The sequence below is a fragment of the Seriola dumerili genome, unplaced genomic scaffold (genome assembly GCF_002260705.1).
Source record: "Seriola dumerili isolate Sdu_G_001 unplaced genomic scaffold, Sdu_1.0 BDQW01000017.1, whole genome shotgun sequence".
In the NCBI taxonomy this organism is placed as follows: domain Eukaryota; kingdom Metazoa; phylum Chordata; class Actinopteri; order Carangiformes; family Carangidae; genus Seriola; species Seriola dumerili.
Window position 1 is genome coordinate 5,416,815 of NW_019174272.1, and position 26,898 is coordinate 5,443,712.

Consider the following 26,898-nt stretch of genomic DNA (forward strand, 5'->3'; position numbering starts at 1 on the left):
TACACTGTAACAGATCAAAAATATAACTAAAATAAACTTCAGGGAATAACTTAACGGAAAAGAGAAAAATCAAACAATATTTTAGCACTTTTGCATCCGACAACATATTTACATGTATATTCAGTAGTACTACCACTGCTGCAACTCCCCTTTTCCCCTGGATTTTGATTTTAAAACCAGCTCCACCTTGACCTGCTATGACAGAAAAATGCTGATAACCTACTGATATCAGTACAATTTAATAATGTACGTTTGGTGATGTTAGGCAGGTAACAGGTTTTCATTTTGAATAACAGTGGCTGCTGGTTGGTTAGTTTACTGCCTACCTACCTACTACTACCTCTGGACTGACACTGATAACTTTCACGTGCACAGATCTGCTCTCTGCTCCTTCGTGTTGGTCAGTAAGTGCGATACTTGTACATGACGTGAGCCTCCTGATAGTCCTTGCTGTCTCTGCCAATTAAATGCTAGCATACCTTAATTGTTTGATCAAGTTATCAAGCTTATTTTGTGGAAGTATCAAATTGCAAAAAAAAGTTGGACCACCAAAAACCACTGATTGCAAACATTGTATAAACATTTAGTATGGCCAAATGCAAATATGTGAACAGAAAACAAATTAAATTTGTATTCAGAATCAGTCTTTGTAAACTAAATCTAAAGGTTATTTTTTATATAGTTTGGACTAATAATTTAGAAATAGAAATAATAAATAGAATAGAAAATAGAATGTTTTTCATGAATGTGCAGCTGCTGTCAAACAGTTTATTCAATATATTTCACAGTCACTTTTGTCATGTTGAAGGGCGTCACTGCAGCACTTCACTGGCCATACTAATTATTTTGACAGTGCATCATTTTATCTATGCAATTACAAACTCCAAAGCATAAAAAAGCTCTTAACACCTGCAGACTGATAGCTGATCCAGCTGTGAGCCAGCTGTGCTGTCATCACTAGAAACTGATGTTGCTCCAGATGATGGGTCAGGGAAAGAATGCAAGTGAAGGAAATGGGGAGATACCCTTTGGGAATACTGAATAGTTAGATGAAAATGTGTATGAAACTGTAAACAACAAAAACTAGCTTCAGAAAAGAGTCTTAAAAATAATCCTGTCATTGTTTCCATTTTAGCTTTACCCTGATTTCCTTAATTTTTCAGTTTTATTTCAATTCTGTTTTCTACTTTCTCTTGCTTGTCAATTCCTGGCAGCCACTTAATCTAAAATAACAGCCACTGCACTTTTTGTATTTGTAGATAATTATATATACACATCAGTTATCAAAATTAAATTATTACAGTTTTAGCATTTAACACTTTTTATGCTTACAATATTCTAAGATGATTGTTTAAAAGTAGAATTAATGGGCGTCTCAGTGGCTCACCCGGAAGGACATGTACCACATGGGCTTAGTCCTAACCTCAGTGGCCATGGTTTTGAATCCAACCCACGGCCCTTTGCTATATGTCCTCCCCTCTCTTCCTTTCCTTGACTTTCCTTTCTATCTCTCACTATACTGTCACAATAAAGGCAAAATGCCCAAAATTAAAACTTAAAATAAAATTGAATTAAGATAATTGTTTAATGGTTTCTCAGTCTAAAACAGCGTTTTATTTGTCAGCATGTCCACCATGAGGTTATGGAAATCATATGTGATTACTGATCAATTAACAGTCAGAAATAACACAAAAACAGCTGATGTGAAGGGGGTGGCAGCCAAAAACCTCCCTCTTTTATGCTCTTGCTGATGTCATCAATGATGTCACAGCTTATGCCATGACTGTGGGGGTGGTCATAAGTTGAAAATACTGTGTTAATAATTATTTGTCTGATTTCGAGCGATTATACAGTTTGTTTAGAAAATTACGATTTACATATTGTTTGTACCATTGAAGTTTACAGATAATAGTAACTTTTGTCAATTAATCTTTTTAAATAGGATAGACTTACATCCCCTGAATGAAGTTTGGTTCTGCCCAGGCTAATTGATCAGAAGAGACAGGCAATATAAACAGTTGTTCTTTCTCAGCAAAGGGAGAAAGATGTCTGTGCAGGTGGGAGTGTTATGGTGGTCATGTAATGCCTAATAAAACTGACTTTCATGAAATTTTGACTATAACTTGAATTTCTATAGCTAAATTAATTAAAAACTTTTCATTCAGTTGTTTGATAGCCAAACCTAGCAGCTAATGTTTTTCATTTTATCTTCTCATTAGAACATTGAGGGCCAAATTACCAGCTAATGTTAGCAAGCTTTTTCATTTTATCTCAACATAGATTTGTGGTGGCCAAAATAAGCTGCTAATGCTAATGAAAATATTATACACTGCCCAAAAATATTTAGGGAACACTATACAGTATAACACCAAGTCAGTTAAACTTCAGGGATATCAATCTGTCTATTTAGGAAGCACAAGTGAATGTTTTGTGTTTTGCTAGTGTCCTTATCACTACTGGTAGAATGAGGCGGTACCTGCAGCCCAATCAGGTTGCACAGGTAGTCCAGCTCCTTCAGGATGGCACATCCATACGTGCGGTCGCAAGAAGGTTTGCTGTATTTGCATCCAACGCCGGCAAGTACCGCCACAGACTGTCCAGGAGCTCACTGATGCCCTGATCCAGGTCTGGGAGAAGATCCCCCAGGACACCATCCACTGACTCATCAGGAGCATGCCCAGACATTGTCGGGAGTGCATAAATGCATGCGGTGGCCATACATACTACTGAGTCACATTATGAGTTGCCATTATGAAATTCACGCAAGCTGGATCCGCCTGTGATTTCAATTTTTGCTTTGATTTTCGGTGTGATCGTGAATCCAGCCCTTAATTCATTGATGATTTTGGTTTCCATTGTTACATCATTTTGTTCTCAACAAATTATACAATGTACATCAGTAAAGATTTTCAACTTGAATAATTCGTTCATTAGGATCTGATGTGTGATTTAAATTTTCCCCCTTAATTTTTGATGAATGACCTTTTTCATTTTATGTCAACATGGATTTGTGGTGGCTAAAGTTAGCAGCTAATGTTATTGAAAATATATTTTTTCCAGATGAACATAATCAATGTCCAATTTAGCAGCTAAGGCTACTGACGTTTAATCATTTTGCACTCACTTTAGAATAATTTAAATGTTTGTTTTTTCTAACATACTTCCTTTTTCTTAATAGACTATGCTGGAAGGTAATGTAACTAACTAATTCATTTTAAATCAATACTTGTGATGGCCAGAATAAGCAGCTAATGTTACTGTAACTTTCCTCTTTTTCCTTGACATTACATTGTTGGAGGCCAAACTTAGTAGCTTAAGTTGTTGAAACATTTTCATTTTATGTTTGATGGCCAAATTTAGAAGCTAAAGTTATTGACAGATTTTCATTTTAATAGGAAAATTGTTTAATCGCCAAACATGGCAGCTAATGTAACACAGACTTTCTCATTTCATCATCTCATTGGAACCTTGAAGACTAAATTACCAGCTAATGTTAATGACCTTTGTCCTTTTATCGCAACATAGATTTGTGGTGGCCAAAGTTAGCAGCTAATGTTATTGAAAATATAAGATTTTTGTCCAGATGTACATAATCCACGGCCAATTTAGCAGCTAAGGTTACTCACCTTTTATCATTTTTCATTCACTTTAGAATCATTGTTTAATGTTTGTTTTTTCTAATCATACTTCTTTCTTAGTTGGCATCGCTGGGAGGTAACATAAGTGTAACTCATTCAATTCAAATCAACACTGAATTTGTGATGGTGATTTGTTAGAGGTCAGAGCTCTTTAAGGCCCCCCTCCCCTCTCTGAATAATGAACTGAATGGTTAAATTGTGGATAATTTATCCAAGGTATAGCATAATATAGACAAACATTTAAGCATTTATCTTTGTGCGTGTTCCACTAACGTGATCAGGTCGCCGGCGACCTGCTTAAACATCCTAAATCTACAAAAAATAATGCACACTTACAGGTTGTGAGCCTGACTCTCCTGTTGGGCAACATAAAGTGGGAACTGCCCCGTCCTTCAGATACAACCATTGCGAAAATCCATTATCGAACTGTGCACTTTTTTTTATAAAAATCTTTGAAGTGCAGGGCACACAATAAAGTGTTTGGAACAGTGGAGAGAACTGTAGTAAAAATGAATTCCAGCCACTGAGTTCTTTGTGGTTCTGCCGTTGGCAGAGCAAACAAAATATTTCTCCAGGTAATTGAGAACATTGTGTCTTTACAGCATTGCTCCTAAACTAGCAAAACGTTTCCTGGCCTTCATTTTAAGTAGTTGTATGATGTGCTGCTTCCATGTGGGCAGCACTGAGGGACGTACTGACATCAACAGGTCTAGAAAGTAAGGCCACGGCCCCTGGCAAGGCATTTCATGTAAATGAGAAAGTAAATTTTGCCCCAACAGTGTGTACTTTGAGCCTTGCGACTTTGGAGATACACAAAAAGCTATTTATCACAATATAGGAAAATTTGGAAAATAATAGGTCCTCTTTTGTAGGTATAAAGATGTGACTACTGAGGAAACTTTGTCCTCCTCCACCACTTTCATTATCTGTGCATAGACCAGCAAAATAAAAGGTCAGTTTTCACCTCAAGAAGAGGTAATAAAGACACAAATGCTAGAAAGTGTCATTATTTGGATGTAATAGCATTTATGATTAGGTCATACACAATACCTGGTAATTGCAAGTAAAGTGACCAGCTCTCCAGCCTTAATGACTTAATGACTGCACTGAGGCTATGTGCTCCCATGGTTTCCATTGCTACATGGTACATCTTACCAGATCAAGGGGTCATCAGACAGAAAGATAAATATCCAACCAGGTTTATTTGCCACAAGCTCTTGTCCATTTTCAGTGATTTCATTTCGAACCTGACAAGACAAGACACAACTTTATTCAATCTGATGAATTAAAATTATTTAAGATCATATAAAATCAAAAAATAATAATGTATGTGCACAATTTAACCACAAACCATCATAATTTAACCCTCGTCCTTCAGCCTCTCCACCGTGGAATTTGCTGTACACTTAACTACTATGGTAGGTAGCGAGAGTGTGCATTAGCACAATCATTAGCACTGTGTCAGCAACTGCCAGTTGCTAACTAACAAACAGCCAAAACAAATAAAAGATCCTAACAACGCCAACTGTTCTGATACGTCTGCTAGTCGCCGATTTTGATGCACAGCAAACTCCTCAAAAAGTCCTGAGTCTGGTCTGACTGAGGCTTGAACATGTGGCTGAGTCTCTCCTGTCTCCTACGCTAATTACACTGATAGCATTTATATTTCACCTGTCACCCGAGCGCGAGCAGCGAGGGTGACCGGGGCACAACCCCTGATACAGATTTTTCAATGAGAAAGTGAGTGTACGTGTGCTAACAGTTTTGGATTTTTTATTCACTTTTTATTTTAAAACATGTCTGGAGAGGAACTTTAATATTAAGTGACAGTAACATTAGCTGCTAATTCTGTGCAATACAAATTTAAAATTCATAATGGACAGAATTGGACATTTTAAAATTGTTATGAAATTAAATAGTTACAGTTACTTTACCTGCCAGCATTGCCTACAAAAATGTCAGTGACCTTAGCTGATAAATTGGCCATTAACTATAATATAGTTGAAATGTAATATTTTCAATAACATCAGCAGCTAACTTTGGCCACCACAAATATAATGTTTATTTGAAATAAAAAAAATAATGTTGATCAACTATCTAATATTAAAATGTATTTACTTATTCGAAGGGCTTCGTTGTTGTACTATTGTTTGGTAGCGTGTTACTGTCCTAACTGTGGCAATAATAGGCCCATGAGGAAGAATAACGTCGCATGATCTTTCTGAGGCGACCCTGAGCACATAAGCAGGTGCTGGAACTGAGCCTCGGTCATCTCACCCCAGGCTCTAGTCGTGCAGCGGGCCAGGTTATATCATTGGTCAGAGGGCTGGCATGGTTCTCTATCACAAAGTAGAACACCATCAAACTAATCATCTAAGGACACAATTTTAAATAAATGCAATAAAAAATACAAGAGCATTGTCATTTTACTAGCATGTGCAAATCAACATATTTAAACCCACTTTATTTACACTTGTTATATGGATATTTGCAACCTGGCAGACAGTGATTTTAAAGCACTTTCTTCCACTTATGCAGGGACAGCAAGTCACACTCTCGGAAACACCGGATCGTTCAGGTTTGAACCGTCCACACGGAGGCTGCTCACGGAGGCCGCTTTTGGTAGCTGAAGATCGGGGCCAAAATAGTAGTGACTCTTTTGGTAATGCCAGCAGTGTGTGCAATTCCTTTAGAGGGGAGAGAACATGCAAAGGACATCGTGTAAAAAATGTCATGGGTGGTCTCAGAGGAGGCGAGAAGAGGGTCAAATTATGTAATGAGCTTTAGGGAAAACACATTTTTACACGCTTTCTATCAAACAATACTGATTAAAATATTATGTCTTAATCATGACAGCGAGAGGTGCAAAGACATCTTGTTTTTCCTCTCAATGACTGCACAGTCCTGCCAGTCATACCAGTGCAGACTGTACGAACATCCCAGCTTACATCAGACCGTGACACATCCTAGAAAACTGATTGTTGTTAGAAAGAATGAAGTGAAATTCAGCGGACGGACTTTCATTCATCTTCTGCACGTCTCATCCTTACGACAACTGGGAGGGTCTGGTGGCAGAATGCCTAACGCTGATTGGTCAGCAAGTGGGCCTCCTTTGCCAAGCCCACAACATAAGCAGGTATATATGCACTTAAGTTGCAAAGGGACAAGAAGAAGAAGAAATAAGGACATTTGGGATCATTATTTACTGCACAGCTTATTTTCCTTATCCTTATTTTCTTCCACCTGAGTCTGGTAAGTTGAAACAACTTGACTCTTTTACTTTTGACCTATGGGCACAAATAAAGAAACCTACCTACCTACCTACAAACATGAAAATAAATCACCTATGTTTACTTTTTGTTTTTGAAAAATGACATTTGCAAATGTTTCTTTTATCAGCTCAATGTTTTGAATTATTTGGCACTTTTCTATTGCTTGTCTTTTTCACAGTGAGATGAAGACCCAGCAACCTCTTCATGTGGCCACACCTGTGAGGCAGAGCCTTGCCTTGACCAAAGTGGCTGGGACCTCTGTTTACCTCAAGCTGGATTCATCTCAGCCCACAGGATCCTTTAAGATCAGGGGCATCGGCCACCTCTGCAAAACTGTGAGTCATTTTCTTCTCCTCTGAGATGATATGATTTCATGATGTAGTTCTGTTTTTGAAGGAGGTTTGTGTTGATGAAGTTGAGGCTGGGGTGATTGGCATAGATCCAGAGGAGCCAGTATGGACCAGTTTAAGTGTGTCATCTCTAATCTGAACACTGGGTCGCTGTGATTTTTGACTGTAATGTCTCTTTTGTTTTGTTTTTTTTCATATAGTGGGCAGAGCGAGGATGTGAGCGGTTTGTCTGCTGTTCAGGTGAGCACCAAAGAAAAAATAGAAAAAAAAAGAAGAAAAAATCTATTTAATAATTATCTCTGGCCCTGTTTGAGTGTGTAATCGTTGAAACTTTTGGTCCCAACAGGAGGAAATGCTGGTATGGCAGCAGCTTATTCTGCCCGCCAGCTCGGGGTACCTGCTACCATAGTAGTTCCAAGTGTCACACCAAATCCCACAGTGGAGAGGCTGAGGGACGAGGGTGCCACTGTGGTCATCCATGGAAAGGTTAGTTCATTCTTCACATCAATCATATCACTTTTTAAATTAAAAGATATGGTGGATTCTGGTTACATTTTGCACATATTATTATTTTCTTATTTTTATATGCTCTTAGAATAACGTTAATTCTTCACATCGAACAAATGTGTGCCTTGTCTTTGTCAGGCTCTAAATGAAAGCATTGAATATGGACAACAGCTTGTGGCAAATAACCCTGGGTGGATATTCATCTCTCCGTTTGATGACCCCCTCATCTGGTAAGACAGTCTCTGTGTGTCTGTCCCTCAGGGACTGTGTCAGCATCACTATGTGCTCTCTGAACAAATCCTCCCATAGTAATCTCTCTGTCATCAGGAAATAGAGGGGGAGGCAGTGATAAGACAGTTTCTTCTCTACACTAAAGGAAATTAAATTGTTTTACAAAGCACAAACGACTGATAGTGACACCTGTCATATCACATTCTGTCATTCGTACTCATGTATAGAACAGTTGAAAGGGTTGGATCAGGTGTTATGTCAGATACACTGTATCTTATCACAGACTTAACTAAAGAGGTTGCCAGATAATTCATTTACACATTAGACGTCACAGTCGAATAGTTAAACACATCCATAAATCCCTGACATCACGGGCTACTTACAATAAGATAAGATCAACATTTTATGACGCACTTGCATTGCAGAAAGAAGTGCTGCCTTGAAGGAGAAAGAAAAATGAAGCTGTCTACATTTAAGAATTAATAAATTGATTTAAAAAAAATGAATACATTTCTAGGAGACTGACAGGACTGTGTTGTGTTTGTGTGTGCAGGGAAGGCCATACATCTCTGGTGAAGGAGCTGGAGCAAGACCTGAGGGAGAAGCCAGGAGCCATAGTGCTGTCGGTGGGAGGTGGAGGCCTACTGAACGGAGTGGTGGAGGGACTGCGTCGTGCTGACTGGGCTGATGTACCTATTGTAGCCATGGAAACCATGGGAGCACATAGCCTCAATGCAGCCATGAAGGCTGGAGAGCTGGTCACTTTACCTGCAATTACCAGGTATTGTGTATGACCTAATCATAAATGCTATTACATCCAAATAATGACACTGTCTGGTCTGGCGTTTGTCTCTACATTACCTCTTCTTGAGGTGAAAACTGACCTTTTTGTTTTGCTCCCCAGTGTTGCGACCACACTGGGCCTGACACGGGTCTCTGCACAGACTATGAAACTGGTGGAGGAGCACACAGTTTTCTCAGAGGTAGTCACAGACCAGGAGGCTGTAAAAGCCGTCGAACACTTTGTAGGTGAGTACGACCCACACCCGGACAGATGTGCACTAGATCTAAAATGACAAAAATCAGCCGTGAGACTGATCTCCTCTGGTATCTTCTCTCTCTGCAGATGACGAGAAGGTCCTGGTGGAGCCTGCCTGTGGTGCCGCCCTGGCAGCTGTGTACAGTGGTATTATCAAAAGGCTGCAGGATGAGGGCAAGCTGGCTCAGCACCTTGGCCCTGTGGTCATCGTGGTGTGCGGAGGCAACAACATCAGCATGGGGCAATTGTGGAGGCTGAAAAAACAGCTGGGTATTATCTAGCATGGCCGACTACCTGTGGTCTTTCTGACCTTTCTTCTATTCCTCCATCAGTTGGTCTCAATCCTTAATCTCATTGTCGATGTGCTCCACTGACTAAATCATTCCAGACTGTGAAAATCTCCTGAGACTGACAAATGTGAGTGCGAGCAGCTGGAGGGATTTTTTTTTTTATCTTTTAAAAATGTTGTAGTTGTGACGCTGCTCTGGTAGAGGTAGTTTGTGACTAGAGAGACCTCTATAGACTGACACATTTAGGTTGCATTCACATTTGTATTTAGCATGCTTGCTTTGTAAAATGTTCTTCTGCTTTTGTACTTTTGAGATGTATTTAAAAATTAATAAATTATATTTCTGAATATTCTGCCTGAAGAATCATTTTCCTGTGTCATTCCTGGCTGCAGATGGTGTGTAAAATTACAGATCGAACCACTTATTCACATGAAGTATCATACAGAATATCATGAATGGACTTCTGGCTCATGTTTGCCTCCTATTGTAAGTGATAAATCGGCCAGGATGATATTTACAGTATATAGTATATCTTTATACTCTGTCTTTAATAACCAGACATATCAAGGTCGACCACTCTCCAAACCGATTTTAGAAATGTTAATAAATTGCAGCCTTGAAAACACACATCAAAAGAAAAGTACTTCAGTATATAAGATGTGCATTCTATATGTCTACATGCCATATATATATAAGTATTGCATTTGCTATGTGAAGCCCTTTGGCATAACTTCTGATAAAGGGATGTTTAAACAGTGCTTATGTGAAGTTATTATTTGAGCTCCATCTTAATAACAATCTCTTCCATACCATTAAATTATTCATTGTACAACAATTTGTTCAAGTTCCTCACACCTTAGGGGAGTGCTTTGGCAGGCACGACGCACTCACAATTACATCCCTGAGCAGCTGTGATCCTTTATGACTGACTATGAATGAGTAAATCATAAAGTTTTGAATTTGACCTCTAATTTTTCATACAGCAGTAAGTGAATTCAGTCAACACAGAGAGCATGTGTCCATGTCTTGCACTACTTCTAGAGTGAGGATTACGTTACACAGCACTGTATTCCAGCCAAGTCGAGTGGCTTCACTGACTTTAAGACCTTCGGGTTGCTAAAGAAGCTGTTAATGGGTCAGTCGCATGTCGCATGACCACAGCAGACGTATCCATGCCTTCTGAATACACTGCAATGTCTGGAGCGCTCAATTGGCTGGATCATTAGGGATGTGGCACTTTTCCAAGCTGCACATTGGTCTGGTGGTCACAGACTTAGGGGTGGAGGGTCCTTATGTCAGAAAGAAAGAGGGGGGACAGCTGTATGTGAGGGACAGATGACTGGTTCTTTGGAAACTGACTAGTCAACATGCTGGAGACATTCCGAGAATTCCTCCTGGCTAGTGTCGTAGACTTGGTGTTACAAATGAGAAATCTTACTTCAAATAAAATATGAGGTGTTAGACTGATGTTTTTATTATTACTAAATAATTTTCTGAGAAAACTCATCCACTGTACATGAGCCACACTGTTCTGAGTGACACACCACCGGTGCTCCACAGTATAGTTCAGCTGGGGGAGCCATACACACAATACATAACTCATATAAACTGAGTTTGCGGTGTAACACATAAATATCAAATACATCGAATTTCTGCTGACAAAACTGTTTAAACCTATTTATATACAGTCTGCTTTAAACACTACTCCTACGGCTGTACATAGTTCCCTTTGAATATAGCACATAATGGAGCTGAAGGGATAGTGTGACTCAGTGAGCAGTGACTAGAGATCCAGCTAGAACTGGCCTGGCCCAGCACTTGCTGCTTTGAAAAGGTGTCTGGTTTACAGCCAGTGGTGATGTAACCAGAGTTGGTTGTGGGGCCTTACATAAAGATCGTGTCCTAAAGGAGACAAAACATGTTTCACAGGCATCATTCGTCATGATAAACATTCATTGTCTGTGTGGACATGTAGCAGGCAAGTCCGCCCGCCCATGTCAACGGTCAAATGGCCCATTTTGGGGTGGATTTTGGAGTAGAAAACATCAGTTTATGAGACATGTTTTCCCAACCACTTTGAATGTTTATCTGAGCAATATGTGAAATACATAAAGCGGGACAGTCAAACAGTGTTTGTACATGAAGACATTTCTTTATTGTGACACAGAAATCTCAAATGCCATCTGATTCTTTACATCTGTATAATCCATTTTAGATATGTTAAGTTTCTGATGTGCAGAGGTAAGACAGTAAAAGTTAAGTTAATGCAACCATAAATAATTGTAATAAATATCAAGTAAATGTACAGCACACGTTTTATCGCAACACCTCTTTGTATGGATATGTCCTTTTTCTAACCTTATCTACTCCCCCGCCAGAGGAGGAAGTAGAAGAGAGAGCATCCCTGTTAGCAGCGGTATATCACCCTTCAAAAGAACTGAACCAAAACCAAAACTCGCAAGCAATTCAACAACCCAATATGCGTCAAATATCAATTCTGTTGTTTTTCAGTTCTATCCAAGTAAAATGGCGATTTTACTCACACAAGAAAACATGTTTCACCATGAGTAGAAGAAATTGATTCCATCTGAGTACAAGACAAAGGTGATAAGATTACTGGTATTTCCAAAATTCATAAAAAATAACAACACAACAAACTGGATATCCAACAGACATCACCTAGTTTGCTCATTTTAGAATCTTTTCTTGGAAGAGTAGTGCAAACAAAAAACAGAAATTATAAGGTGAAGTGAATTAGCAATTAATAAAAACTGCCATCAAACATAACTTCAGTCTATTTACATTTTTTTTTCTATTTAATTTTTACAAAGCTAAACATTTGGTTATGGGTAAAATTAAAAAAACAGCAGAATCCTGTTCATCTTTCATTAAAGAAAACTATGAAAAGGCAGAACTCAAGATAATCCACCGCCCCTTCCCCGGTGTATGTGTGTAGATTGTGTATGTTGGGGAATCAAGGGGTGGGGGGTGGGATTTGTTGCACATTCAGTAGCAGTAGCACACAAACAACGTGGGAGAGCAGCTCATGAGAACATCGTCTCCTTCCCATTTTCACAAAGCGACACTGGTTTCACAAACCTGAAGTGTAAGTTTATCAGAACCAGCAGGCCTCTCTTATCGTCCAATCTACCTGACCTACCATGCGTCCACAGCTACTTGGATATCGAAAAATCAAAGAGCAATTTCATAAACAAATAGATTAATATGACTTTTTTTTACATGACTTAAATACCCTCTCTTCAGAGACTTGAATAAAATGTATTCAGTTTATATAGGCATAAGTTAGTTTGTCCATTAGCAGTTCATATTTTTTTTTTTTTTTTTTTTTTTTTTTTAAAACAGGCAGTAAACTACATAATATCCTGTACAGCACTTGTTCATATCTTCTGCCTGCTCATAGCTGTCATGGCCAAAAAATAGGCAGCATCACACATTTCCTTTTTTTTTTGGTAGTAGTAGTACCTCCATCTCAAACATCAGATAATTCTGTGAAAATCATTTGGGTTTTTCTTATCACGCACCAACCAGCATCGCCCTCTAGAGAGAGGGTCCTACTGTACAGCAAAGGCATGTTTCAGAACATCACCCCCACAGACGGGGGGGACAGAGGGAGGCAGCTAGGTTAAGCAACAGGAGAATAACAGTTTGTTTGTTGCCTTTACAGAAACAACTCAGAGAGGAGCTAGTTTAGCTGAGACCACACTTGAGAGTTCAGCGATCATGAATTGAACTTGCGACTGTAAAGTGCTGATATGAAGTCATCATGTTAAGTTGCTAAATTCACAGAACTTGACTGAACCTTGTTGAACCTTCGGTTAAAGTTAGGGGAAGGGAAAAGGTGAACGGAAAACAAAAGAACGGTGTCACAGTTGCTTCACCTCAATGCCATCCTCAAATTCAGTGCATCCATAACAGACACTTGTTATCTGTGTCAATGTTAATTCAGATTATCTTCCCTGAATTCCTCAAAAAATATGCATCAAACATAATCATGAGATGTAGTATTTATGTAAACTGCAATTTAAAAAAAAGAAGAAGAAGCAGGGATTAACATGCAAAACATTAATAGCCACCTAAAAAAAAGGTTGAATTAAATTTGTGTTTTTTTTGGAGCAGCAGAGCATAAAGGTCTGTTTTAGAGGAGGGTCCGGGAGTGTGGGGGTGAAGGGAGGAAGGGGTCAAAAGTAAGAGTGGGTGGGTGGGGGGTGGGGGGCAGGTATACACGCTTGGGAACGTCGGGTTGTCAAGTCTTCTTAGCCGCTGAGAGGATCCTCGCGGTAGTGGATGGCGTATCGCAGTTTCTCCAGCATCACATCCAAAGAGGTGTACTGGGGCAGTTTCACCATGAACATACAGGTCTCCACGCGAATGTAGCGCGAGTCTGGCTGACCTGGAGAGCAGAAAAACAGGAAGGTGTGTTACAACAAAATCACTGAGGGCTGCTCTTCCATAATGAGTCTTGTAATGCACGTTTACCACTGGAGTTTTTCATGGTTCTGCCGAATGTGGCCAGAAGGCTGTGTAGCAAGTGATAATAAGCTCGTCTAGTGATAAAAGTGAGTAAGAGTGTTAAGCTATCTTATCTGTAGTAAACCCTAGTAGACTGATTTAGCCTGTGACTTAAAATAGTAATTCAGATAGGTCCCGCTTCTGCGAATGTGAGGATCTCATACGGTATCAGAATTAACATTGTGTCTTTCTACATGGAACTGCTGAGTATATCTCCGTGATACACACCTACTAATTTACAAAAACATGACAAACAACATGTTCAAAGTCTGCCTAAGGTTGCAAGACAACATGAGCTGCTTTGATAATCACTATCAGTAGTTTCTGCACCAACAGCACTAAGAAGAACATCACACAGAGATAGCAGCCCTCGTGTCCAATCACAGCGCTGTTGGAACCTCGTAAGCCGTTACCTGCAGCTCCATCAGGAGGGGCGATCTTCATTGGGTAGGGGGGAACGTGGGCAGTGTCGGGCCCCCCGTCCTTGCAGGGGCAGGTGAACGGGATGCGCTCTTGGTTGCAGGCAAATTTGATGAACTTGCAGAGCTCCTCCTGAGTGAACATCTCCAGGGCGGTCCAGAAGAACTCGATGTGCTGGTCTGTCTCCATCAGACCCACCTGATACATGGTGTGAGCCTACAGAGGGAGAGAGTAGGGTGCACTGAAATCAGATTTTAATAATACTAACCTGTAAAAAAGAAAATTATCTTATAGTACTGAAATGAACAAGTCTAACCGACTGACTAACTTTAACGTTAGTCAGTCAGTTCCTCCCTTCACCCCCACACTCCCGGACCCTGGCATTGAGGTGAAGCAACTGTGACACCGTTCTTTTGTTTTCCGTTCACCTTTTCCCTTTATACCACAGCTCTCTAATTCAGATTTCACACAAATGTAATCTTTACCTTGAGGAACTCCAGGTTGATGTAAGGCAAGCCGCAGGTGCGCAGCTCCATCTCCAGGGGGCTGAGCATGGTGAGCAGCTGCAGGGGAATGATGGAGCCCAGCCCTGCACGCACTGCTGTCATACACTCCACGTTCTGCAGCTCCCTGAGACGAAGGCTCCGCACCGCCCGTGCATACACATCCTTATTCTCCCAGCTTAACATAAAGAAGCAATACAATACATCCAGAATGAGAACAGACTAATGTGCTGGGTAGATAGATACAGTTTTGCTGCATCGAATTATTTGAAGACATCTGCAGGCAAGAAAAACATGAGTAAGTTTCCTGTACCTGACAGTGAGGTTGCGGCCTCCCTGACAAAGCTCCACCTCCTCACCAGTCATAGTGATGTAGGTAAAGGTGCAGCAGGGCCGGCTGGGGGAGTCCGGGCTTTCTCCTGAATGGTGCTGGGAGGAGATCTCCGCACACAGGGCCTCCAGCTCTGTCTCATCACTTACCTGCAGTGTCAAATGAAGATGTTATTGCAGCATGGTTTTAGCAGGGAAAGCAGCCTAACATCAACAAGCAAGTTGCTGACAGGGACATGACGACATCAGGAGCATGGCGCTGTCGCTTACGTTTTCAAACTTTTTGACGTAGTTGTAGGTGAGCACGTCAGCCTCCTGCAGGTCCTGCTCCAGGTCAAGAGACTCGGCCACCAGACCCTTCCAAAAGGAGCCTAGCAGGTCCAGAGGAAGCGGCACGTCTGCGCGGATGGCTATGCCCAGAAGTTGACCAAAGAAGTGCAACAACTGTTCCTCTGCGTAGCTTATAGGGCATGGTGTCAGGATGTACTTCCCCTGAGGAGAGCAAAAAATAACTATAATTCACACTACAACCCCTGTGATTAACTTTGTTATGCCAGATAATATTCTTAGGAAGGCTGTATTCTTAGGATTCTGATATTAACAGTATAATCTGTAGTTTTGTGATTGTACTCAACTCACTGAAACTCAGAACATTTCATAGTAAAGTTTCAAAATTGTGAGGAAACATTGAGATTTCAGGCAGCATCAGGCCAATCATTACTACAGGATACACAGTGTATGTCTTGTTTTAAAGAACAAAAGAGTCAAAAACAGGACAAACTGAAAACATGTCAGATACTGAAAAACGTTACCTTGTTCCGGTTGGCTGCAGCACTGGGGCAGGGGAGCAGCAGAGACAGAGCAGAACTCTGTAACTCCTTACACACCTGCCATAGGAAGTGTCTAAAGGAGCCACCTGGAGAGACAGATCCATCACAGCTACAGTTAGGTTTGAAAAAAAGCAAACATTTTGACAAGTAAAGGACTGTAAGGGAGTACGGAAAAAGATGTGAAGGAGAAATTCTAACTTGTGCCATGAACTTCTTCTCCAGTGAAGCGGATGTTAAAGGCATAGGTCGGGTCCCCTCCACTAGCCAGTTTCACACAAAGTTGGGACGACGGCACGCAGGATAGCTGGCGTGCTGCCTGGCAGAAATACGTGTTCTCTGAAGATCTGATCTCACCTGAAGGACGGAAACAGGCCAGAGAATCAGAAAGAATGTTTGCAATGAACCAGTACAAGTGATATGAAATTGGGAAAAAAACAAAAAACAAAACAAACAAAACAAAAAAAAAAGGGGAACAAGTGAAAGGAATGCCTACCTCCCACAATCTCGAGAGGATCCAGTGTAATCTCTGGAGCAGCGTGGTCAGCTGTTCTCTGTACTGTGGCGTTCAGTACTCTGTTCATTACTGTGACCTTCGTGTCATAGAAGATTAGACCTGTTACAAATGAGGACAGAAGAAGTGGTAAGGGTGATAAAGATTAGATCTGATCAGATTCACATTGTTTTAGTCCACTTCAGATATTTAAATTTTAACAAAGTGAGTGTCCTAAATTGGTCAATACACTGATACGGTCACACCTCAAAAACATGGCCCACATAGTTGACTTTGTCCCATTAACCTTCTAGATCTGTGCTGAGATCCTACTCACCTTTGGCCTCACATAACAGTGCTGCAATGCTGTTCTGATAGGTATGCGTCTGTCTTAGCTCCACCAGCGGCAGAAAGAAACTCTCCAGGGTGTTGTTGAGGGACTGCAGCAGAGCGAAGCGCAAACGCAGACTCTCCACAGGCACGTCTGAAAACACACAAAACGTAATTTGTAGCTGACAACAACAGAGCGAGTGTGAACTGTGCACATTACATTATAGATGAAAATATGTACGATGGATTCACAAAAATCGTGTCTTCAAAAGAGGCTTTGTTGACTTGAATCTCTTGTGAGTGAGCGTACAGTCATGCTTTACTGCGCGGGCAGGTTTCTTACTGAGCAGGCTAGCCACACGGGGATCAGCGGTATCACTGGTGTCCAGGTAGACTTCATGGGGGTGTAGTCTGGCTGGTGTAATAGCCAGGTGACGGCACAGCCTGTTGATGTATTGGACCAATGCCACATCCATTTCCAAGCTCCACTTCCTACAGGCCTTCTGGGCGTGACGAGTGTCTATACAGGTGCACCTAGTAAAGAGGACAGCTGCTGTTAAATACAGAGGTGTCACTCTTACCCACATATTTATATCCTCTAGTATGTTGAAAAGGTAAACAGAGTGTCTTATATACAGCTTCCATCCACACTATAGGACACTATGCAACATATTATAGGAGACAATTACAGGAATGCTGTGATGCAGGTTATATAATGGTTGTTAAAAGAGGACTTGGGTAAAAACATAAGCAATATATACAATTTTAAACAACTGCATTCGCTTACTTTGTGATTAAGTCTGATAAATCAAATATCAGATCACTACAAAACTTAATTTGATAAAGCTTTAAAGGAGACACATTTTGTCACAACAGCTAGTGTATAAATGTGGCAGTATTTGAGCTACAGTAGTCCGAGTGCTGGTTATTGGAGTCTGACTCTCCTGTTCTCACCTTTCAAAGTGGAGGTCATAACCACAAGCCAAAATTGCCCTCCAGACGCTGCGGATGTCCTGCTTGGCACGGTCAACAGCAAATTTATGGAAGCCTTCCAGTGTCAAGTACTTCTCCTCTGGGACTAAAGAAAACAAAGTGGTATGTGAAGCAGCTCACAGGTCGGGGTTTAAAAAACTCAAGGCTCAGGTTTATTCTAGTGGGATAGTAAAGCATCACAGTAGTGCCTTATCTTATCTTAGTCATAATTCAAATATCGCTAATTTTGCCCGGCCAACAGTAAAAACATACCAAGATGCATTTAACTTCCAGTTATACAATACAAAACAAAGCAGAAACAAAAGCAGAAAACCCTCACTTTTCTGTCAGTGGATGGATCAGTAGAATGACTAATTGTCTTAATATTAAATCCTAATTTAAGCAAGGGGAGGGGAGTAGAGCTTAAGCAAGTTCTCAAGCAAAATTTTAATTGATTTAACTTTTGCTAGGAACATTTTGCAAACACTATGTTAAACCCGCTGTCTTGAACTTTGATGTGTGTAGTCAAAGTGTGACTACTACAAACCTTCAGTTTTTTTAGCAGGAGACTTTTCCACATCTTTCTCGTCAGGTCTGGACTTCTCAGGAGACTTTGGCTTCAGAACTGTCTTCTTCTCACTCAGCGCAGTCCTGGCACAGGCAAGAAACCACAAAAGTTAAATTTCATTACTGCGTCCAAGTGTAAATATACCTAAACTTGTGCTTGTGTTTCAAAGTGTTCTGTGGGAAATGACTAACCTGACACTGTTGAGCACAGACTTTTCCTTGGTGGGAGGTTTGGTGATGGGCCTCTTGGTGCTCACAACCTTCCCTTGATGTTGCTCTTTTCCTGCCTTACTGTACTTGTTCTTATTGGGCTTGGGAGTACCATACTTTCTTAGAATCTGAATAAAAAACAAATTATTGTGACACAACTGAATGTACATATAGTATAAAGTGTTAACAATGTGTTTGTGTTAGTTGAAACAACTCCCCCACTACTGTACATCGCAGTAGTACCTGAGTAAGTTGGTCTTCAAGTACTTTCTTGGGAGGACGAACATTCGTGAAGAAAGTATGCAGAAGGTTGCCAGGCGTCTGAGAGTTGATCTGCTCTTTGCTGAGGTAAATGTCAGACACTTTAACCGGCTTGGCCGGTGTGAGGCTGAGCATCTGCTCCGAGTGCACACAGCTCTTAAAAATATCTGTGAGGACATCTCGTGCTCCAGGCACAAGCTTGTCACCTTAAAACATGGAGATAAGATTTAAGATTTTATTCTGTCAGAACTGTCACTGTGCAAAAGCAAAAAATATCTAATCAAACACCAACCTCTGACTGATTTGTCCAGGAAGTAGTCTTCAAGGGCGGAGCTTCCCTGTGTGTCAAACAGGCTTTGGTTAACACTGGAGGCTGTGAGGATCTCCTCATTGGTCAATTCCATTAGCTCCTCTTCACCTTCCAGACTGGACAAACCAATCAGGTCGCTGCTGTTGAAAAGACTGGCACGGATTTTTTCCACTTTGGCCCGAGAACGAACCTATAATTAGGAAAACAAAGATAGATGTATTTCCTCAGAACAAAACAAAATCAAACCGCTTAATTCTATTAATGTGCTCTTAATTAACCCACCTCAATGACAGCATAACCCTTGATGGGCCTAGCCATGACTGCATTGCTCTCCAGTGAGGTGACTGTGTGCACGGAGCCCCCATCCGACACTGATGGTGTATCTGCACTGTCGAGAGGCTCCCCCAAGCTGCCGAGACTCCCCAGGCTTCCTGTACTACACAAGGAGGTATCTAGACTCTCCTGACTAGAAACAGTCTGGGGGTCTTGGGGGCCCTGTTGTGGGTATGTAACGGCTGAACCTGCAGCAGCAGGCGTGAGAGGTTGAACAGCTAACAGCTCCTGATCGACAGAAAGTTCACTGGCAGTGCGGGAGACTCCCTGAGAGGAGCTACAGATGGAGGTCTGGCTGGTAGAAGCTGAAGCGCTCACACTCAGAGCTGGAGTCACGCTGCTGGAGCTGTCAGGACTCTCGGGACCTCCGTTGTTAGGGAAAGGGCGCTCAGGTTCAGGGCCTGCTTTGCCATCCTGAGGGCTGGAAACCCCGGCTCCAGCTTTTGGCTTCTTGGGGTCCTCTTCCTGCAGAGGGATGAAGACTTCATCTTTGAAGAGGCCTCCGTGTGCGTTGCAGGCTCTGCGGATGGCATTTCGAACCACCACCTCCTCCAGGTGCGTGGGGATACCTGAGAGCACCAGCAGGCGACTGTGGGCAGTAGGCCCCACCAGGGCCTGGCAGGCATCTGTCACTGCATCACTGGTCACACTTAAACCCTGCGGGTCCTTATTGGCAAGATGTCGTAGGATCATCAGGAGAGTGAGGCAGCGGTGGAACCACAGCATGTCCTCAGGTTTACTGCCCGCCATGTTCAGCAGGGCACTGTCACTCTCTGACAACCGTGCACCTCCACTTCCCCGTTTCCCAGAGACTGCTGCTGCCACTGCAGCCGCTGCTCTCTCACGCTTCATCTTCACCTTCTTACGTTTGGAGAGCAGACTGGGGCTCTGTGGTGTTTGACCTGGGGATGATGACGACGATGATGAGGAGTCACTGAGGTTGGGGGCGCTGGTGGAAGACAGGGCTCCCACTGAAGAACCACCAACATTCAGGGGGAGTGTCACCTCAGCGACAGCCAGACACACCTCCATCAGAGCGTGGAAGTAGGTGGAGAACCGGCTCTGCTCTGCCCCCAGAGCCAATGAAATGCCTCCAGACGAAGACCCCCCTGCACCAGCACCCGCAGCAGTCCATCCCTGAGTCTCCCGGTCGTAGAGCTTTCGGAGTTCAGTCTGCAGGGCCATGAGCACTGCGAGGCAGGGGTTAAGCAGCAGAGCAATGGAGCTGGAAAGGCCAGCTGGGCTCTTGCGCTGTTCCAAGTGGTGAATCTTCCGCAAGACTTCAGCTAACAAGTGAAAGATGAGTTCCTTGATGGAAGGAGCCAGATCAGTGGTCCAAAGCAAACCACCTAAAACAATAGGAACAATGGGATTCGGGGAAATCTTAATTCATGTTTGGCATGATTTATCTCACAAGCTTTCAAAGTTCTTCTATGACTCATGGAGCTATTCAGTGAAGAATAATGAATATTTGGGTTTAAGCAGCTCACAAACTGAGCATTTTATGATTTAAGATTGCCATTTTTGACCTCTTAAGTATGAGGTTCTTTTCTTAGGGGAGTGATGTTGTGAAAAATCTTCCCATGTCTAAAGCGGTTATGTATCGCTTTGTTTTTACTGGCATGTTTTTTTTAACATTCAACTCAAAAGGGGTTTATGAAGAATTTCACCATCTTAGCTTTACATAATACCCAAAGGCCAAAAAAACAAAATCAAGAACAAAATGTAAAATAGAGTTATAAAATTGCAAACAAATAATTTGAGTGAGCAGAATTTTACTCTGGTTACATTTATCCTAATGTGTACACAACCGTACTAACAGGTTAATAAATTAGACTTGTTGAATGTGGTCAAAAAGGGGTGTTCAACCTACCTAGTAGTTCTACCACCTGCAGCAGCACAGACGAGGGCACCGTGTCCAGCTCATCCTCTGACCGTTCACTGCCCTCTCCCAGCTTCCACGTCAACAGCTGTTCAGCAAACGCCATGGCCAGAGGAAACTCCAGTGGCAAGGAGTGCAGCACCAGTACAGCACCAGGAGGGGGCGACACCCCTGTAATCAAGAAAATTACATATTTAATTTCTTTTTTTTTCATCCTGTAACAGATTATTTTTGATGAAAACTTGAAGCAGTATGTATGAATTTCCTTTTCAGAGTTAGATACTCACCCAGTTTGATGTGTACTTTATCAGTGGGTATGATAACAGAGGGGTATTGGTTGGTGGTGGGAGGGGGAGTAAGGCCTGTGTTGGTAGGTGAAGCATCCAGAGGATAGCACACAGCCTCCATCAGATTTAGTTGGCCATTTCTACGCACTTTGTGACCCAGACCATACACCATGACTCGGGCCCAGGGAGCCTTGTACAGGCTTGAGCTAATGGAGTGGAAAAGGTGGGAGAGAAATTTAAAAATGTAACAAGGAAAAGATGGTAAGAAATCCAAATTCATCGTTAATTGCTTAAGCGTAATAGAGCAAAGTAACTCACTCTTTGCGGCAACCTAGCTGGCTCTCCTTGCAGGATACGATCACAAATGCAGCACCTGGAAAGCTGACATCCATGCTAACCTTTGACTCCGTTACAGGAAACTCCTCAGATGTGAACTGCTCTGGTGCGTTCTGTCAAAATGAACAGAGTTATGAGAGACGTTTAGCTGCTTTGCAAAGTCCAGAGAGAGAGAATCCAGAGAGTTCATTAAATATAGCACTGATTGGCAGAGCTGACCTGTAGAAAGCAGCAGATCTGTTTTGTGAGCTCCAATAAGCTTTCCTCTCCTTGATGCAAGGCACGGGTGATGGCCACTGTCAACCACTCCCGGATGGGCTGAGCATTGCCCTGATAGAACAGGTCTGTCGGAGAGCAGCTTTGACCCTGGAGGTTATGAAGCACAGACTGGGCCAGCAGGATAGAACTTGAACTGATAGTGCCATCTGCAGGAAGAACAACATCAGAGCATTCAGTACAGAAACACAACAGAGCATTTACATCACATACTTGAAAAATCAAGTTATTCATAATTTAAACTCACCAGGGAGGGGTGGAGCCAGCAGCTGATTGGACAGAAGCTGCAGGTGTTCCAAGGTGATGTCACGGATAGCAGGTATGTGGAAGAGACGAGTGAAGGTGTGGGGATTCTTGGGGGCAAAGATGTTGAGCAAGGCCATACGGCAGTATAACCGAGCCAGCGCACTCTCACAGCGAAGTAGTTCCCTGAGGCAAAGCAGGAAAATAGATGTGATTTTGAGCACAAGAGCAGGATGCCTATAAATTAAATGATGATCATCCTCATTAAGTTCATATGTTACCTATGAATCTGAATGTTGCTACTGTCTAGTGAGACCAAACCATTGGCCGCAGTGCGTCGAGATCCAGCAGGTGGGCGTTCCAGCATCTCAATGGGGTACCAGTACCTCACCAGCACACCCTCACTGCGCAGGTAGGTCTCCACCTGTACAAGTTCATTCACCTGAACAAACACACATACACACAAAACAAGTTGGTTTACTGATAAAGTCACTGTGAAGCTACTGAAGTATTGTACTTACAAGTATTATACTTACAGAGTCCACATCGAGCACCACCCCATGCAAACCAAAGGTCTTCAACATGCCCCGGATAGCAAACTTGGGCAGTGCTGTTCCCCCCGTAGTGCTGTTGGTATTGTTGCTGTCAGGACAGCGGATGACCACCGTCAAGCCTGTGTTGAAAAAGCAGATTATCATCAAGGTCAACGAAAATGCAGATCAGTTTTAATGCAGTGCTTTATGTTCCCTGAGGTTAGATCATTTCAACTTGTATAGTGATGTAGGTGGGTGGTACCTTTGCGAACTTTGTCAATGGTGAACTTGTTGGCCTCATCCTTGATATCCTCAATGGTAGGGAGGTAGAGGTCACGGGGGATGCCACCATTCTCTTCATAAAGGAACTCCACTGTCTGTCTTGCAATGTCCACCATACCTGTTTCCATTCAAATACACCAGAGATAAACACTGTTAAAGCTTAACCTATATTTTATATATATATATATATATATATATATATATATACATATACACACATACACACACACTGTGTATATATATATATATATATATATTAACCTATATTAACCAGAATTGTGCAGAATTTTCAGACTGAACATTAGTATAAAATATGCATAGGCTCAGAATGGGTATGGTTTAGTCAGCCATTCATTTAATAAAGGAGGCAATAACTTTTGTCACTTAATTTCATGTCACAGTAGCACTATGATTTTCCTACCTTGTTTTCATATATTAAAGGATCATTCATTTTTTATTATATTACGACAGCACCTGTTTGTATGTTGTGTAGTGCACCTTCATTATTAGAGACATTCATCTTTCAACAGAATATATTTTCCATTTCTTTTCTGTTCCATTTTTTCCTCTCAAGCAATGTTCTGACTCAGAGTTTCACAGCTTTTAGAGGTGCCAGCAATCCACTTTCATTCATTCTGTTTGTGATATATTCATGATTAGATTCAGACACAGACATGCCGTCACCTGTTTACAAAACCTTGAAGTTTGTGGATCTGCTGACCGGTTTATTCCTTGTCTTAATCAAATGATGTTGGCAAAATAAATGTTTTATGTTATGGTAATTTGCTGCGTTATACAATATTTTTGTTCTATGTTTTAATGATATTCTTTCATTCTTTACCCAGCTGCAGAGCTCCTTTGATTTGATCCAGGCCAGATTTCCTTTCAGCTTCATTACGGAACCGCCTACGAATGGTCGGAAACACTTTGGTCTCCCAGGCCTTGACCAGCAGGGCATAATGGTCCTCCTAATGTCAAACCCAAATCAACATAAATCATATCAAATCAAATATACAAGCACACCAATGTTTTCTCGATACAGTGTGGATAAGTGGAGTCCTTACTCACCCTCGGAACATCGTCATCATCCTCGTCATCACTTTCATCATCTGCAATAGGCGGAGGATGTGAGTCAGGCCCAGAGGTGACTAGGTTCTCGTAGCTCAGCTCCACCTTGTAATGGCACGACAGGTCACTGTTGTACTCTGTACCAAGAGGAAAAGACAAACACAAGATGCGGATTTCACACATACTACCAACTCATAAAAAATGATAAACAAAAGAAATCTAAAGTAAAAGCATGCACATTTTTGGTTAAAACTGAGAAGAAGGTCATAGACATACGTTGCTGGGCAACGGCAACAGCTGCGATTCGGCAAGGGGGTCCATGGGAGCCAGTGTCTGATGTAACGCTTGCACCTGCATCATTATCACTGTCTGAAGCCATAGCAAAGGGCAGTGCTTCAAAATTTGCACTTATTTCCTCTGCAAGGTCCACACATAAGTCAGCCGCATTTCTGTGTGCTTGGCCCTCTGCGTATGCAAAAGGCCGGCTTCCAAAGTTGGCACGGATCTTTGAGTTCTACAAAAAGGAAACAGCAAAAAAACAGAATTAATCTTGCGGGAGAACATAAAATACATATTCCATATATGTGATGAACCAACTTTTACAAGAGCTCGACAACTGTTCAAATATAAGGCTTTCAAGGTCATTTTAGCTACAGAAACCCACCTTCTTTTGAATGTGTACCAGGGGCCACATTCCACCTGCCACATCCTCAAGAATGGGGCTGAGCCGCTGGCCACAGTAGGTAAAGTAGACCCTGCCTTTAGGGGCCTGACCAGGGGGTGGAGGAGTGCCCTCAGAGCGCTCCCAGCCTATTCCAGCCACATCACCTGTGTTTATGCAAATGTAAGATCACATCTTAACAATGATGTTAACAGGTAATGACATATTTTAAAGCATGCAAACACTGGATACAGCTTGAGTTAAGGAAGCAAGATATGTTTGCAAAAAGGGTTTTTGTTGAAAAAGCAGCCAGTTAAGATACAATGGTTTTAAGGAGTTTAGTTCAAATCCATAACACACATCACTGTATGGATTTCTACATCAAAACAAGAGATGAACAAAAAGTTTTTGTCTCCTGTCTCACCAGGAAGTAGAGCCACATCCAGCCTGACACTTTTCCACTGCAGCAGACTGGAGCCATTGTAATGTACTGCCCTACCATTACTGACACACAGACAGATAGGAGACAGACGTACAGAGACGGAATGACACAAAAGAGAAAGATAGCAGTCAGCACTCAAGGGAGAAACAGAGCAGTGAGGAAAAAGATGGAGTCTCTCAGATTGAATATGCAGTTGAACATACTTATGAAACAGACATGTGCCGACTGGGTTGGTCCACGCTCCGTCTCTCTTCTCTGCCTCAGTGGCAAAACCAAAGGACACAATCGGGCCACTGTCCTCCTCAGAGTCTCCATAGGAGACAATTTCTATCTCCCAGTAGAAAGAAGGTGCCTGCAGGGACAAAGAGAAGTAAATAGAAGAATATGGGTATGTAGAAGTATCACTAAATAATTCTACTTCTTTAATAGACTTTCAAACAAAGTTGGCAAATATTAATGCAGGAGTGCATTCCACTGTGATCTGTGCACCTGAATTGGTACAGGAGAGGTGGCGTAGATGAATGTGCCTCGAGGCAGACCTCCTCCAGCACTTGGATCAGCCAAGAAGGTGACAGAGGTCAAACGGGATGAGAACATGCAGGCACGGACTGGAGGGAACACTCTGGATGGACACCAAGTAATTTCCTTGGGCTGGTGCAGCAAGCACATCAAAGGGAGATCATTGGAAACAAATCAGACTGTAGTACATCAAAATGTCTTTGAAGGTTTTTGAGCCCATTATGAGCTGACGCTTGCAGCAATGTAAGAATTTCATACCATAATTATCTTGGCTTCGGCTGTCAGTTAATTAATACATGTTCAAGAGACTTTCGTGGTTTTCCATCAGCACTTTTTTTAAAACTAAAATTAAACTCTCTTTAATAAGGGAAACGTTCAGTTATTGCTTTTTCTGCTTCTGCAAACAAAAGATTGTTTTTCCACCTTCTTCCATGATAAATATGTATTTTCTGCAACATGCACATGTATGTTCCATGAGGGGGTTTCTCTTGTGTTAGTTGTTCCTTACTGCAAAAATTAACATAATCAAAACAAGAACTATTCTATAAACTTGGGTGACTCCCACCTGGCGCCTGTCTGTCTGCAGAGGTGGAGGTGGTGGCCGAGCACAGTCCCGGTACAGCATTCTCACCCTTTCACATTGAGCCTCCACCATGCCAAGACGCTCTCCTGCACAAGATGAAAGAAATGTGTCACGCACACAGCTGCCAACAGTGCATGGTGTTGCAGACCAAACGCATTACACTGTATTTGAGATGTTTTGGGTGCTCAAATTATTTGTGTGGATACATGCTCACCAGGGCTGCATTCCTGGGCAACCAGGTTGAGAACCTCTACAGCGGCAGGACACTGCTGAATGAACTCTTCACAGAAGGAGCTATCTTCAAGGAGCTGTGCCATCACCAGGCATGCCCTGGAAAAAAAAAAAAAAAAAAAACACCAGTAAGAACATTGTA

The 26,898-nt window shown here is 41.9% G+C and overlaps 2 protein-coding genes across 2 annotated transcripts in view; one reads left to right on the forward strand and one right to left on the reverse strand.

The window, feature by feature from the left end:
* The first annotated feature begins 6,825 nt into the window (after window positions 1–6,825).
* sds (serine dehydratase) lies at window positions 6,826–9,560 on the forward strand. Its single transcript, XM_022757816.1, has 8 exons — window positions 6,826–6,890; window positions 7,089–7,245; window positions 7,461–7,500; window positions 7,607–7,746; window positions 7,906–7,997; window positions 8,552–8,779; window positions 8,903–9,027; window positions 9,125–9,560. Exons 2-8 carry the CDS (start codon window positions 7,093–7,095, stop codon window positions 9,316–9,318), a joined length of 972 nt encoding a protein of 323 aa, XP_022613537.1. The 5' UTR covers window positions 6,826–6,890; window positions 7,089–7,092; the 3' UTR covers window positions 9,319–9,560.
* A 3,100-nt stretch (window positions 9,561–12,660) lies between these two features.
* Window positions 12,661–26,898, reverse strand: part of hectd4 (HECT domain E3 ubiquitin protein ligase 4) — a 35,711-nt gene continuing 21,473 nt past the window's right edge. Inside the window, exons 44-76 of the mRNA XM_022753028.1 lie at window positions 26,740–26,855; window positions 26,508–26,611; window positions 25,913–26,074; window positions 25,627–25,775; window positions 25,406–25,485; window positions 24,985–25,148; window positions 24,597–24,834; window positions 24,321–24,457; window positions 24,094–24,220; window positions 23,233–23,370; window positions 22,974–23,110; window positions 22,719–22,879; window positions 22,442–22,623; window positions 22,138–22,343; window positions 21,901–22,031; window positions 21,583–21,788; window positions 21,287–21,466; window positions 19,363–20,762; window positions 19,063–19,270; window positions 18,753–18,976; window positions 18,492–18,637; window positions 18,280–18,383; window positions 17,715–17,838; window positions 17,104–17,294; window positions 16,768–16,914; window positions 16,434–16,553; window positions 16,139–16,294; window positions 15,923–16,026; window positions 15,381–15,602; window positions 15,094–15,260; window positions 14,763–14,958; window positions 14,271–14,493; window positions 12,661–13,738 (exon numbers count right to left, since the gene is read on the reverse strand). Of these exons, the coding sequence (XP_022608749.1) occupies window positions 13,602–13,738; window positions 14,271–14,493; window positions 14,763–14,958; window positions 15,094–15,260; window positions 15,381–15,602; window positions 15,923–16,026; window positions 16,139–16,294; window positions 16,434–16,553; window positions 16,768–16,914; window positions 17,104–17,294; window positions 17,715–17,838; window positions 18,280–18,383; window positions 18,492–18,637; window positions 18,753–18,976; window positions 19,063–19,270; window positions 19,363–20,762; window positions 21,287–21,466; window positions 21,583–21,788; window positions 21,901–22,031; window positions 22,138–22,343; window positions 22,442–22,623; window positions 22,719–22,879; window positions 22,974–23,110; window positions 23,233–23,370; window positions 24,094–24,220; window positions 24,321–24,457; window positions 24,597–24,834; window positions 24,985–25,148; window positions 25,406–25,485; window positions 25,627–25,775; window positions 25,913–26,074; window positions 26,508–26,611; window positions 26,740–26,855 (6,487 nt within the window). The 3' untranslated portion in view covers window positions 12,661–13,601. The remainder of the gene's footprint in view (window positions 13,739–14,270; window positions 14,494–14,762; window positions 14,959–15,093; window positions 15,261–15,380; window positions 15,603–15,922; window positions 16,027–16,138; window positions 16,295–16,433; window positions 16,554–16,767; window positions 16,915–17,103; window positions 17,295–17,714; window positions 17,839–18,279; window positions 18,384–18,491; window positions 18,638–18,752; window positions 18,977–19,062; window positions 19,271–19,362; window positions 20,763–21,286; window positions 21,467–21,582; window positions 21,789–21,900; window positions 22,032–22,137; window positions 22,344–22,441; window positions 22,624–22,718; window positions 22,880–22,973; window positions 23,111–23,232; window positions 23,371–24,093; window positions 24,221–24,320; window positions 24,458–24,596; window positions 24,835–24,984; window positions 25,149–25,405; window positions 25,486–25,626; window positions 25,776–25,912; window positions 26,075–26,507; window positions 26,612–26,739; window positions 26,856–26,898) is intronic.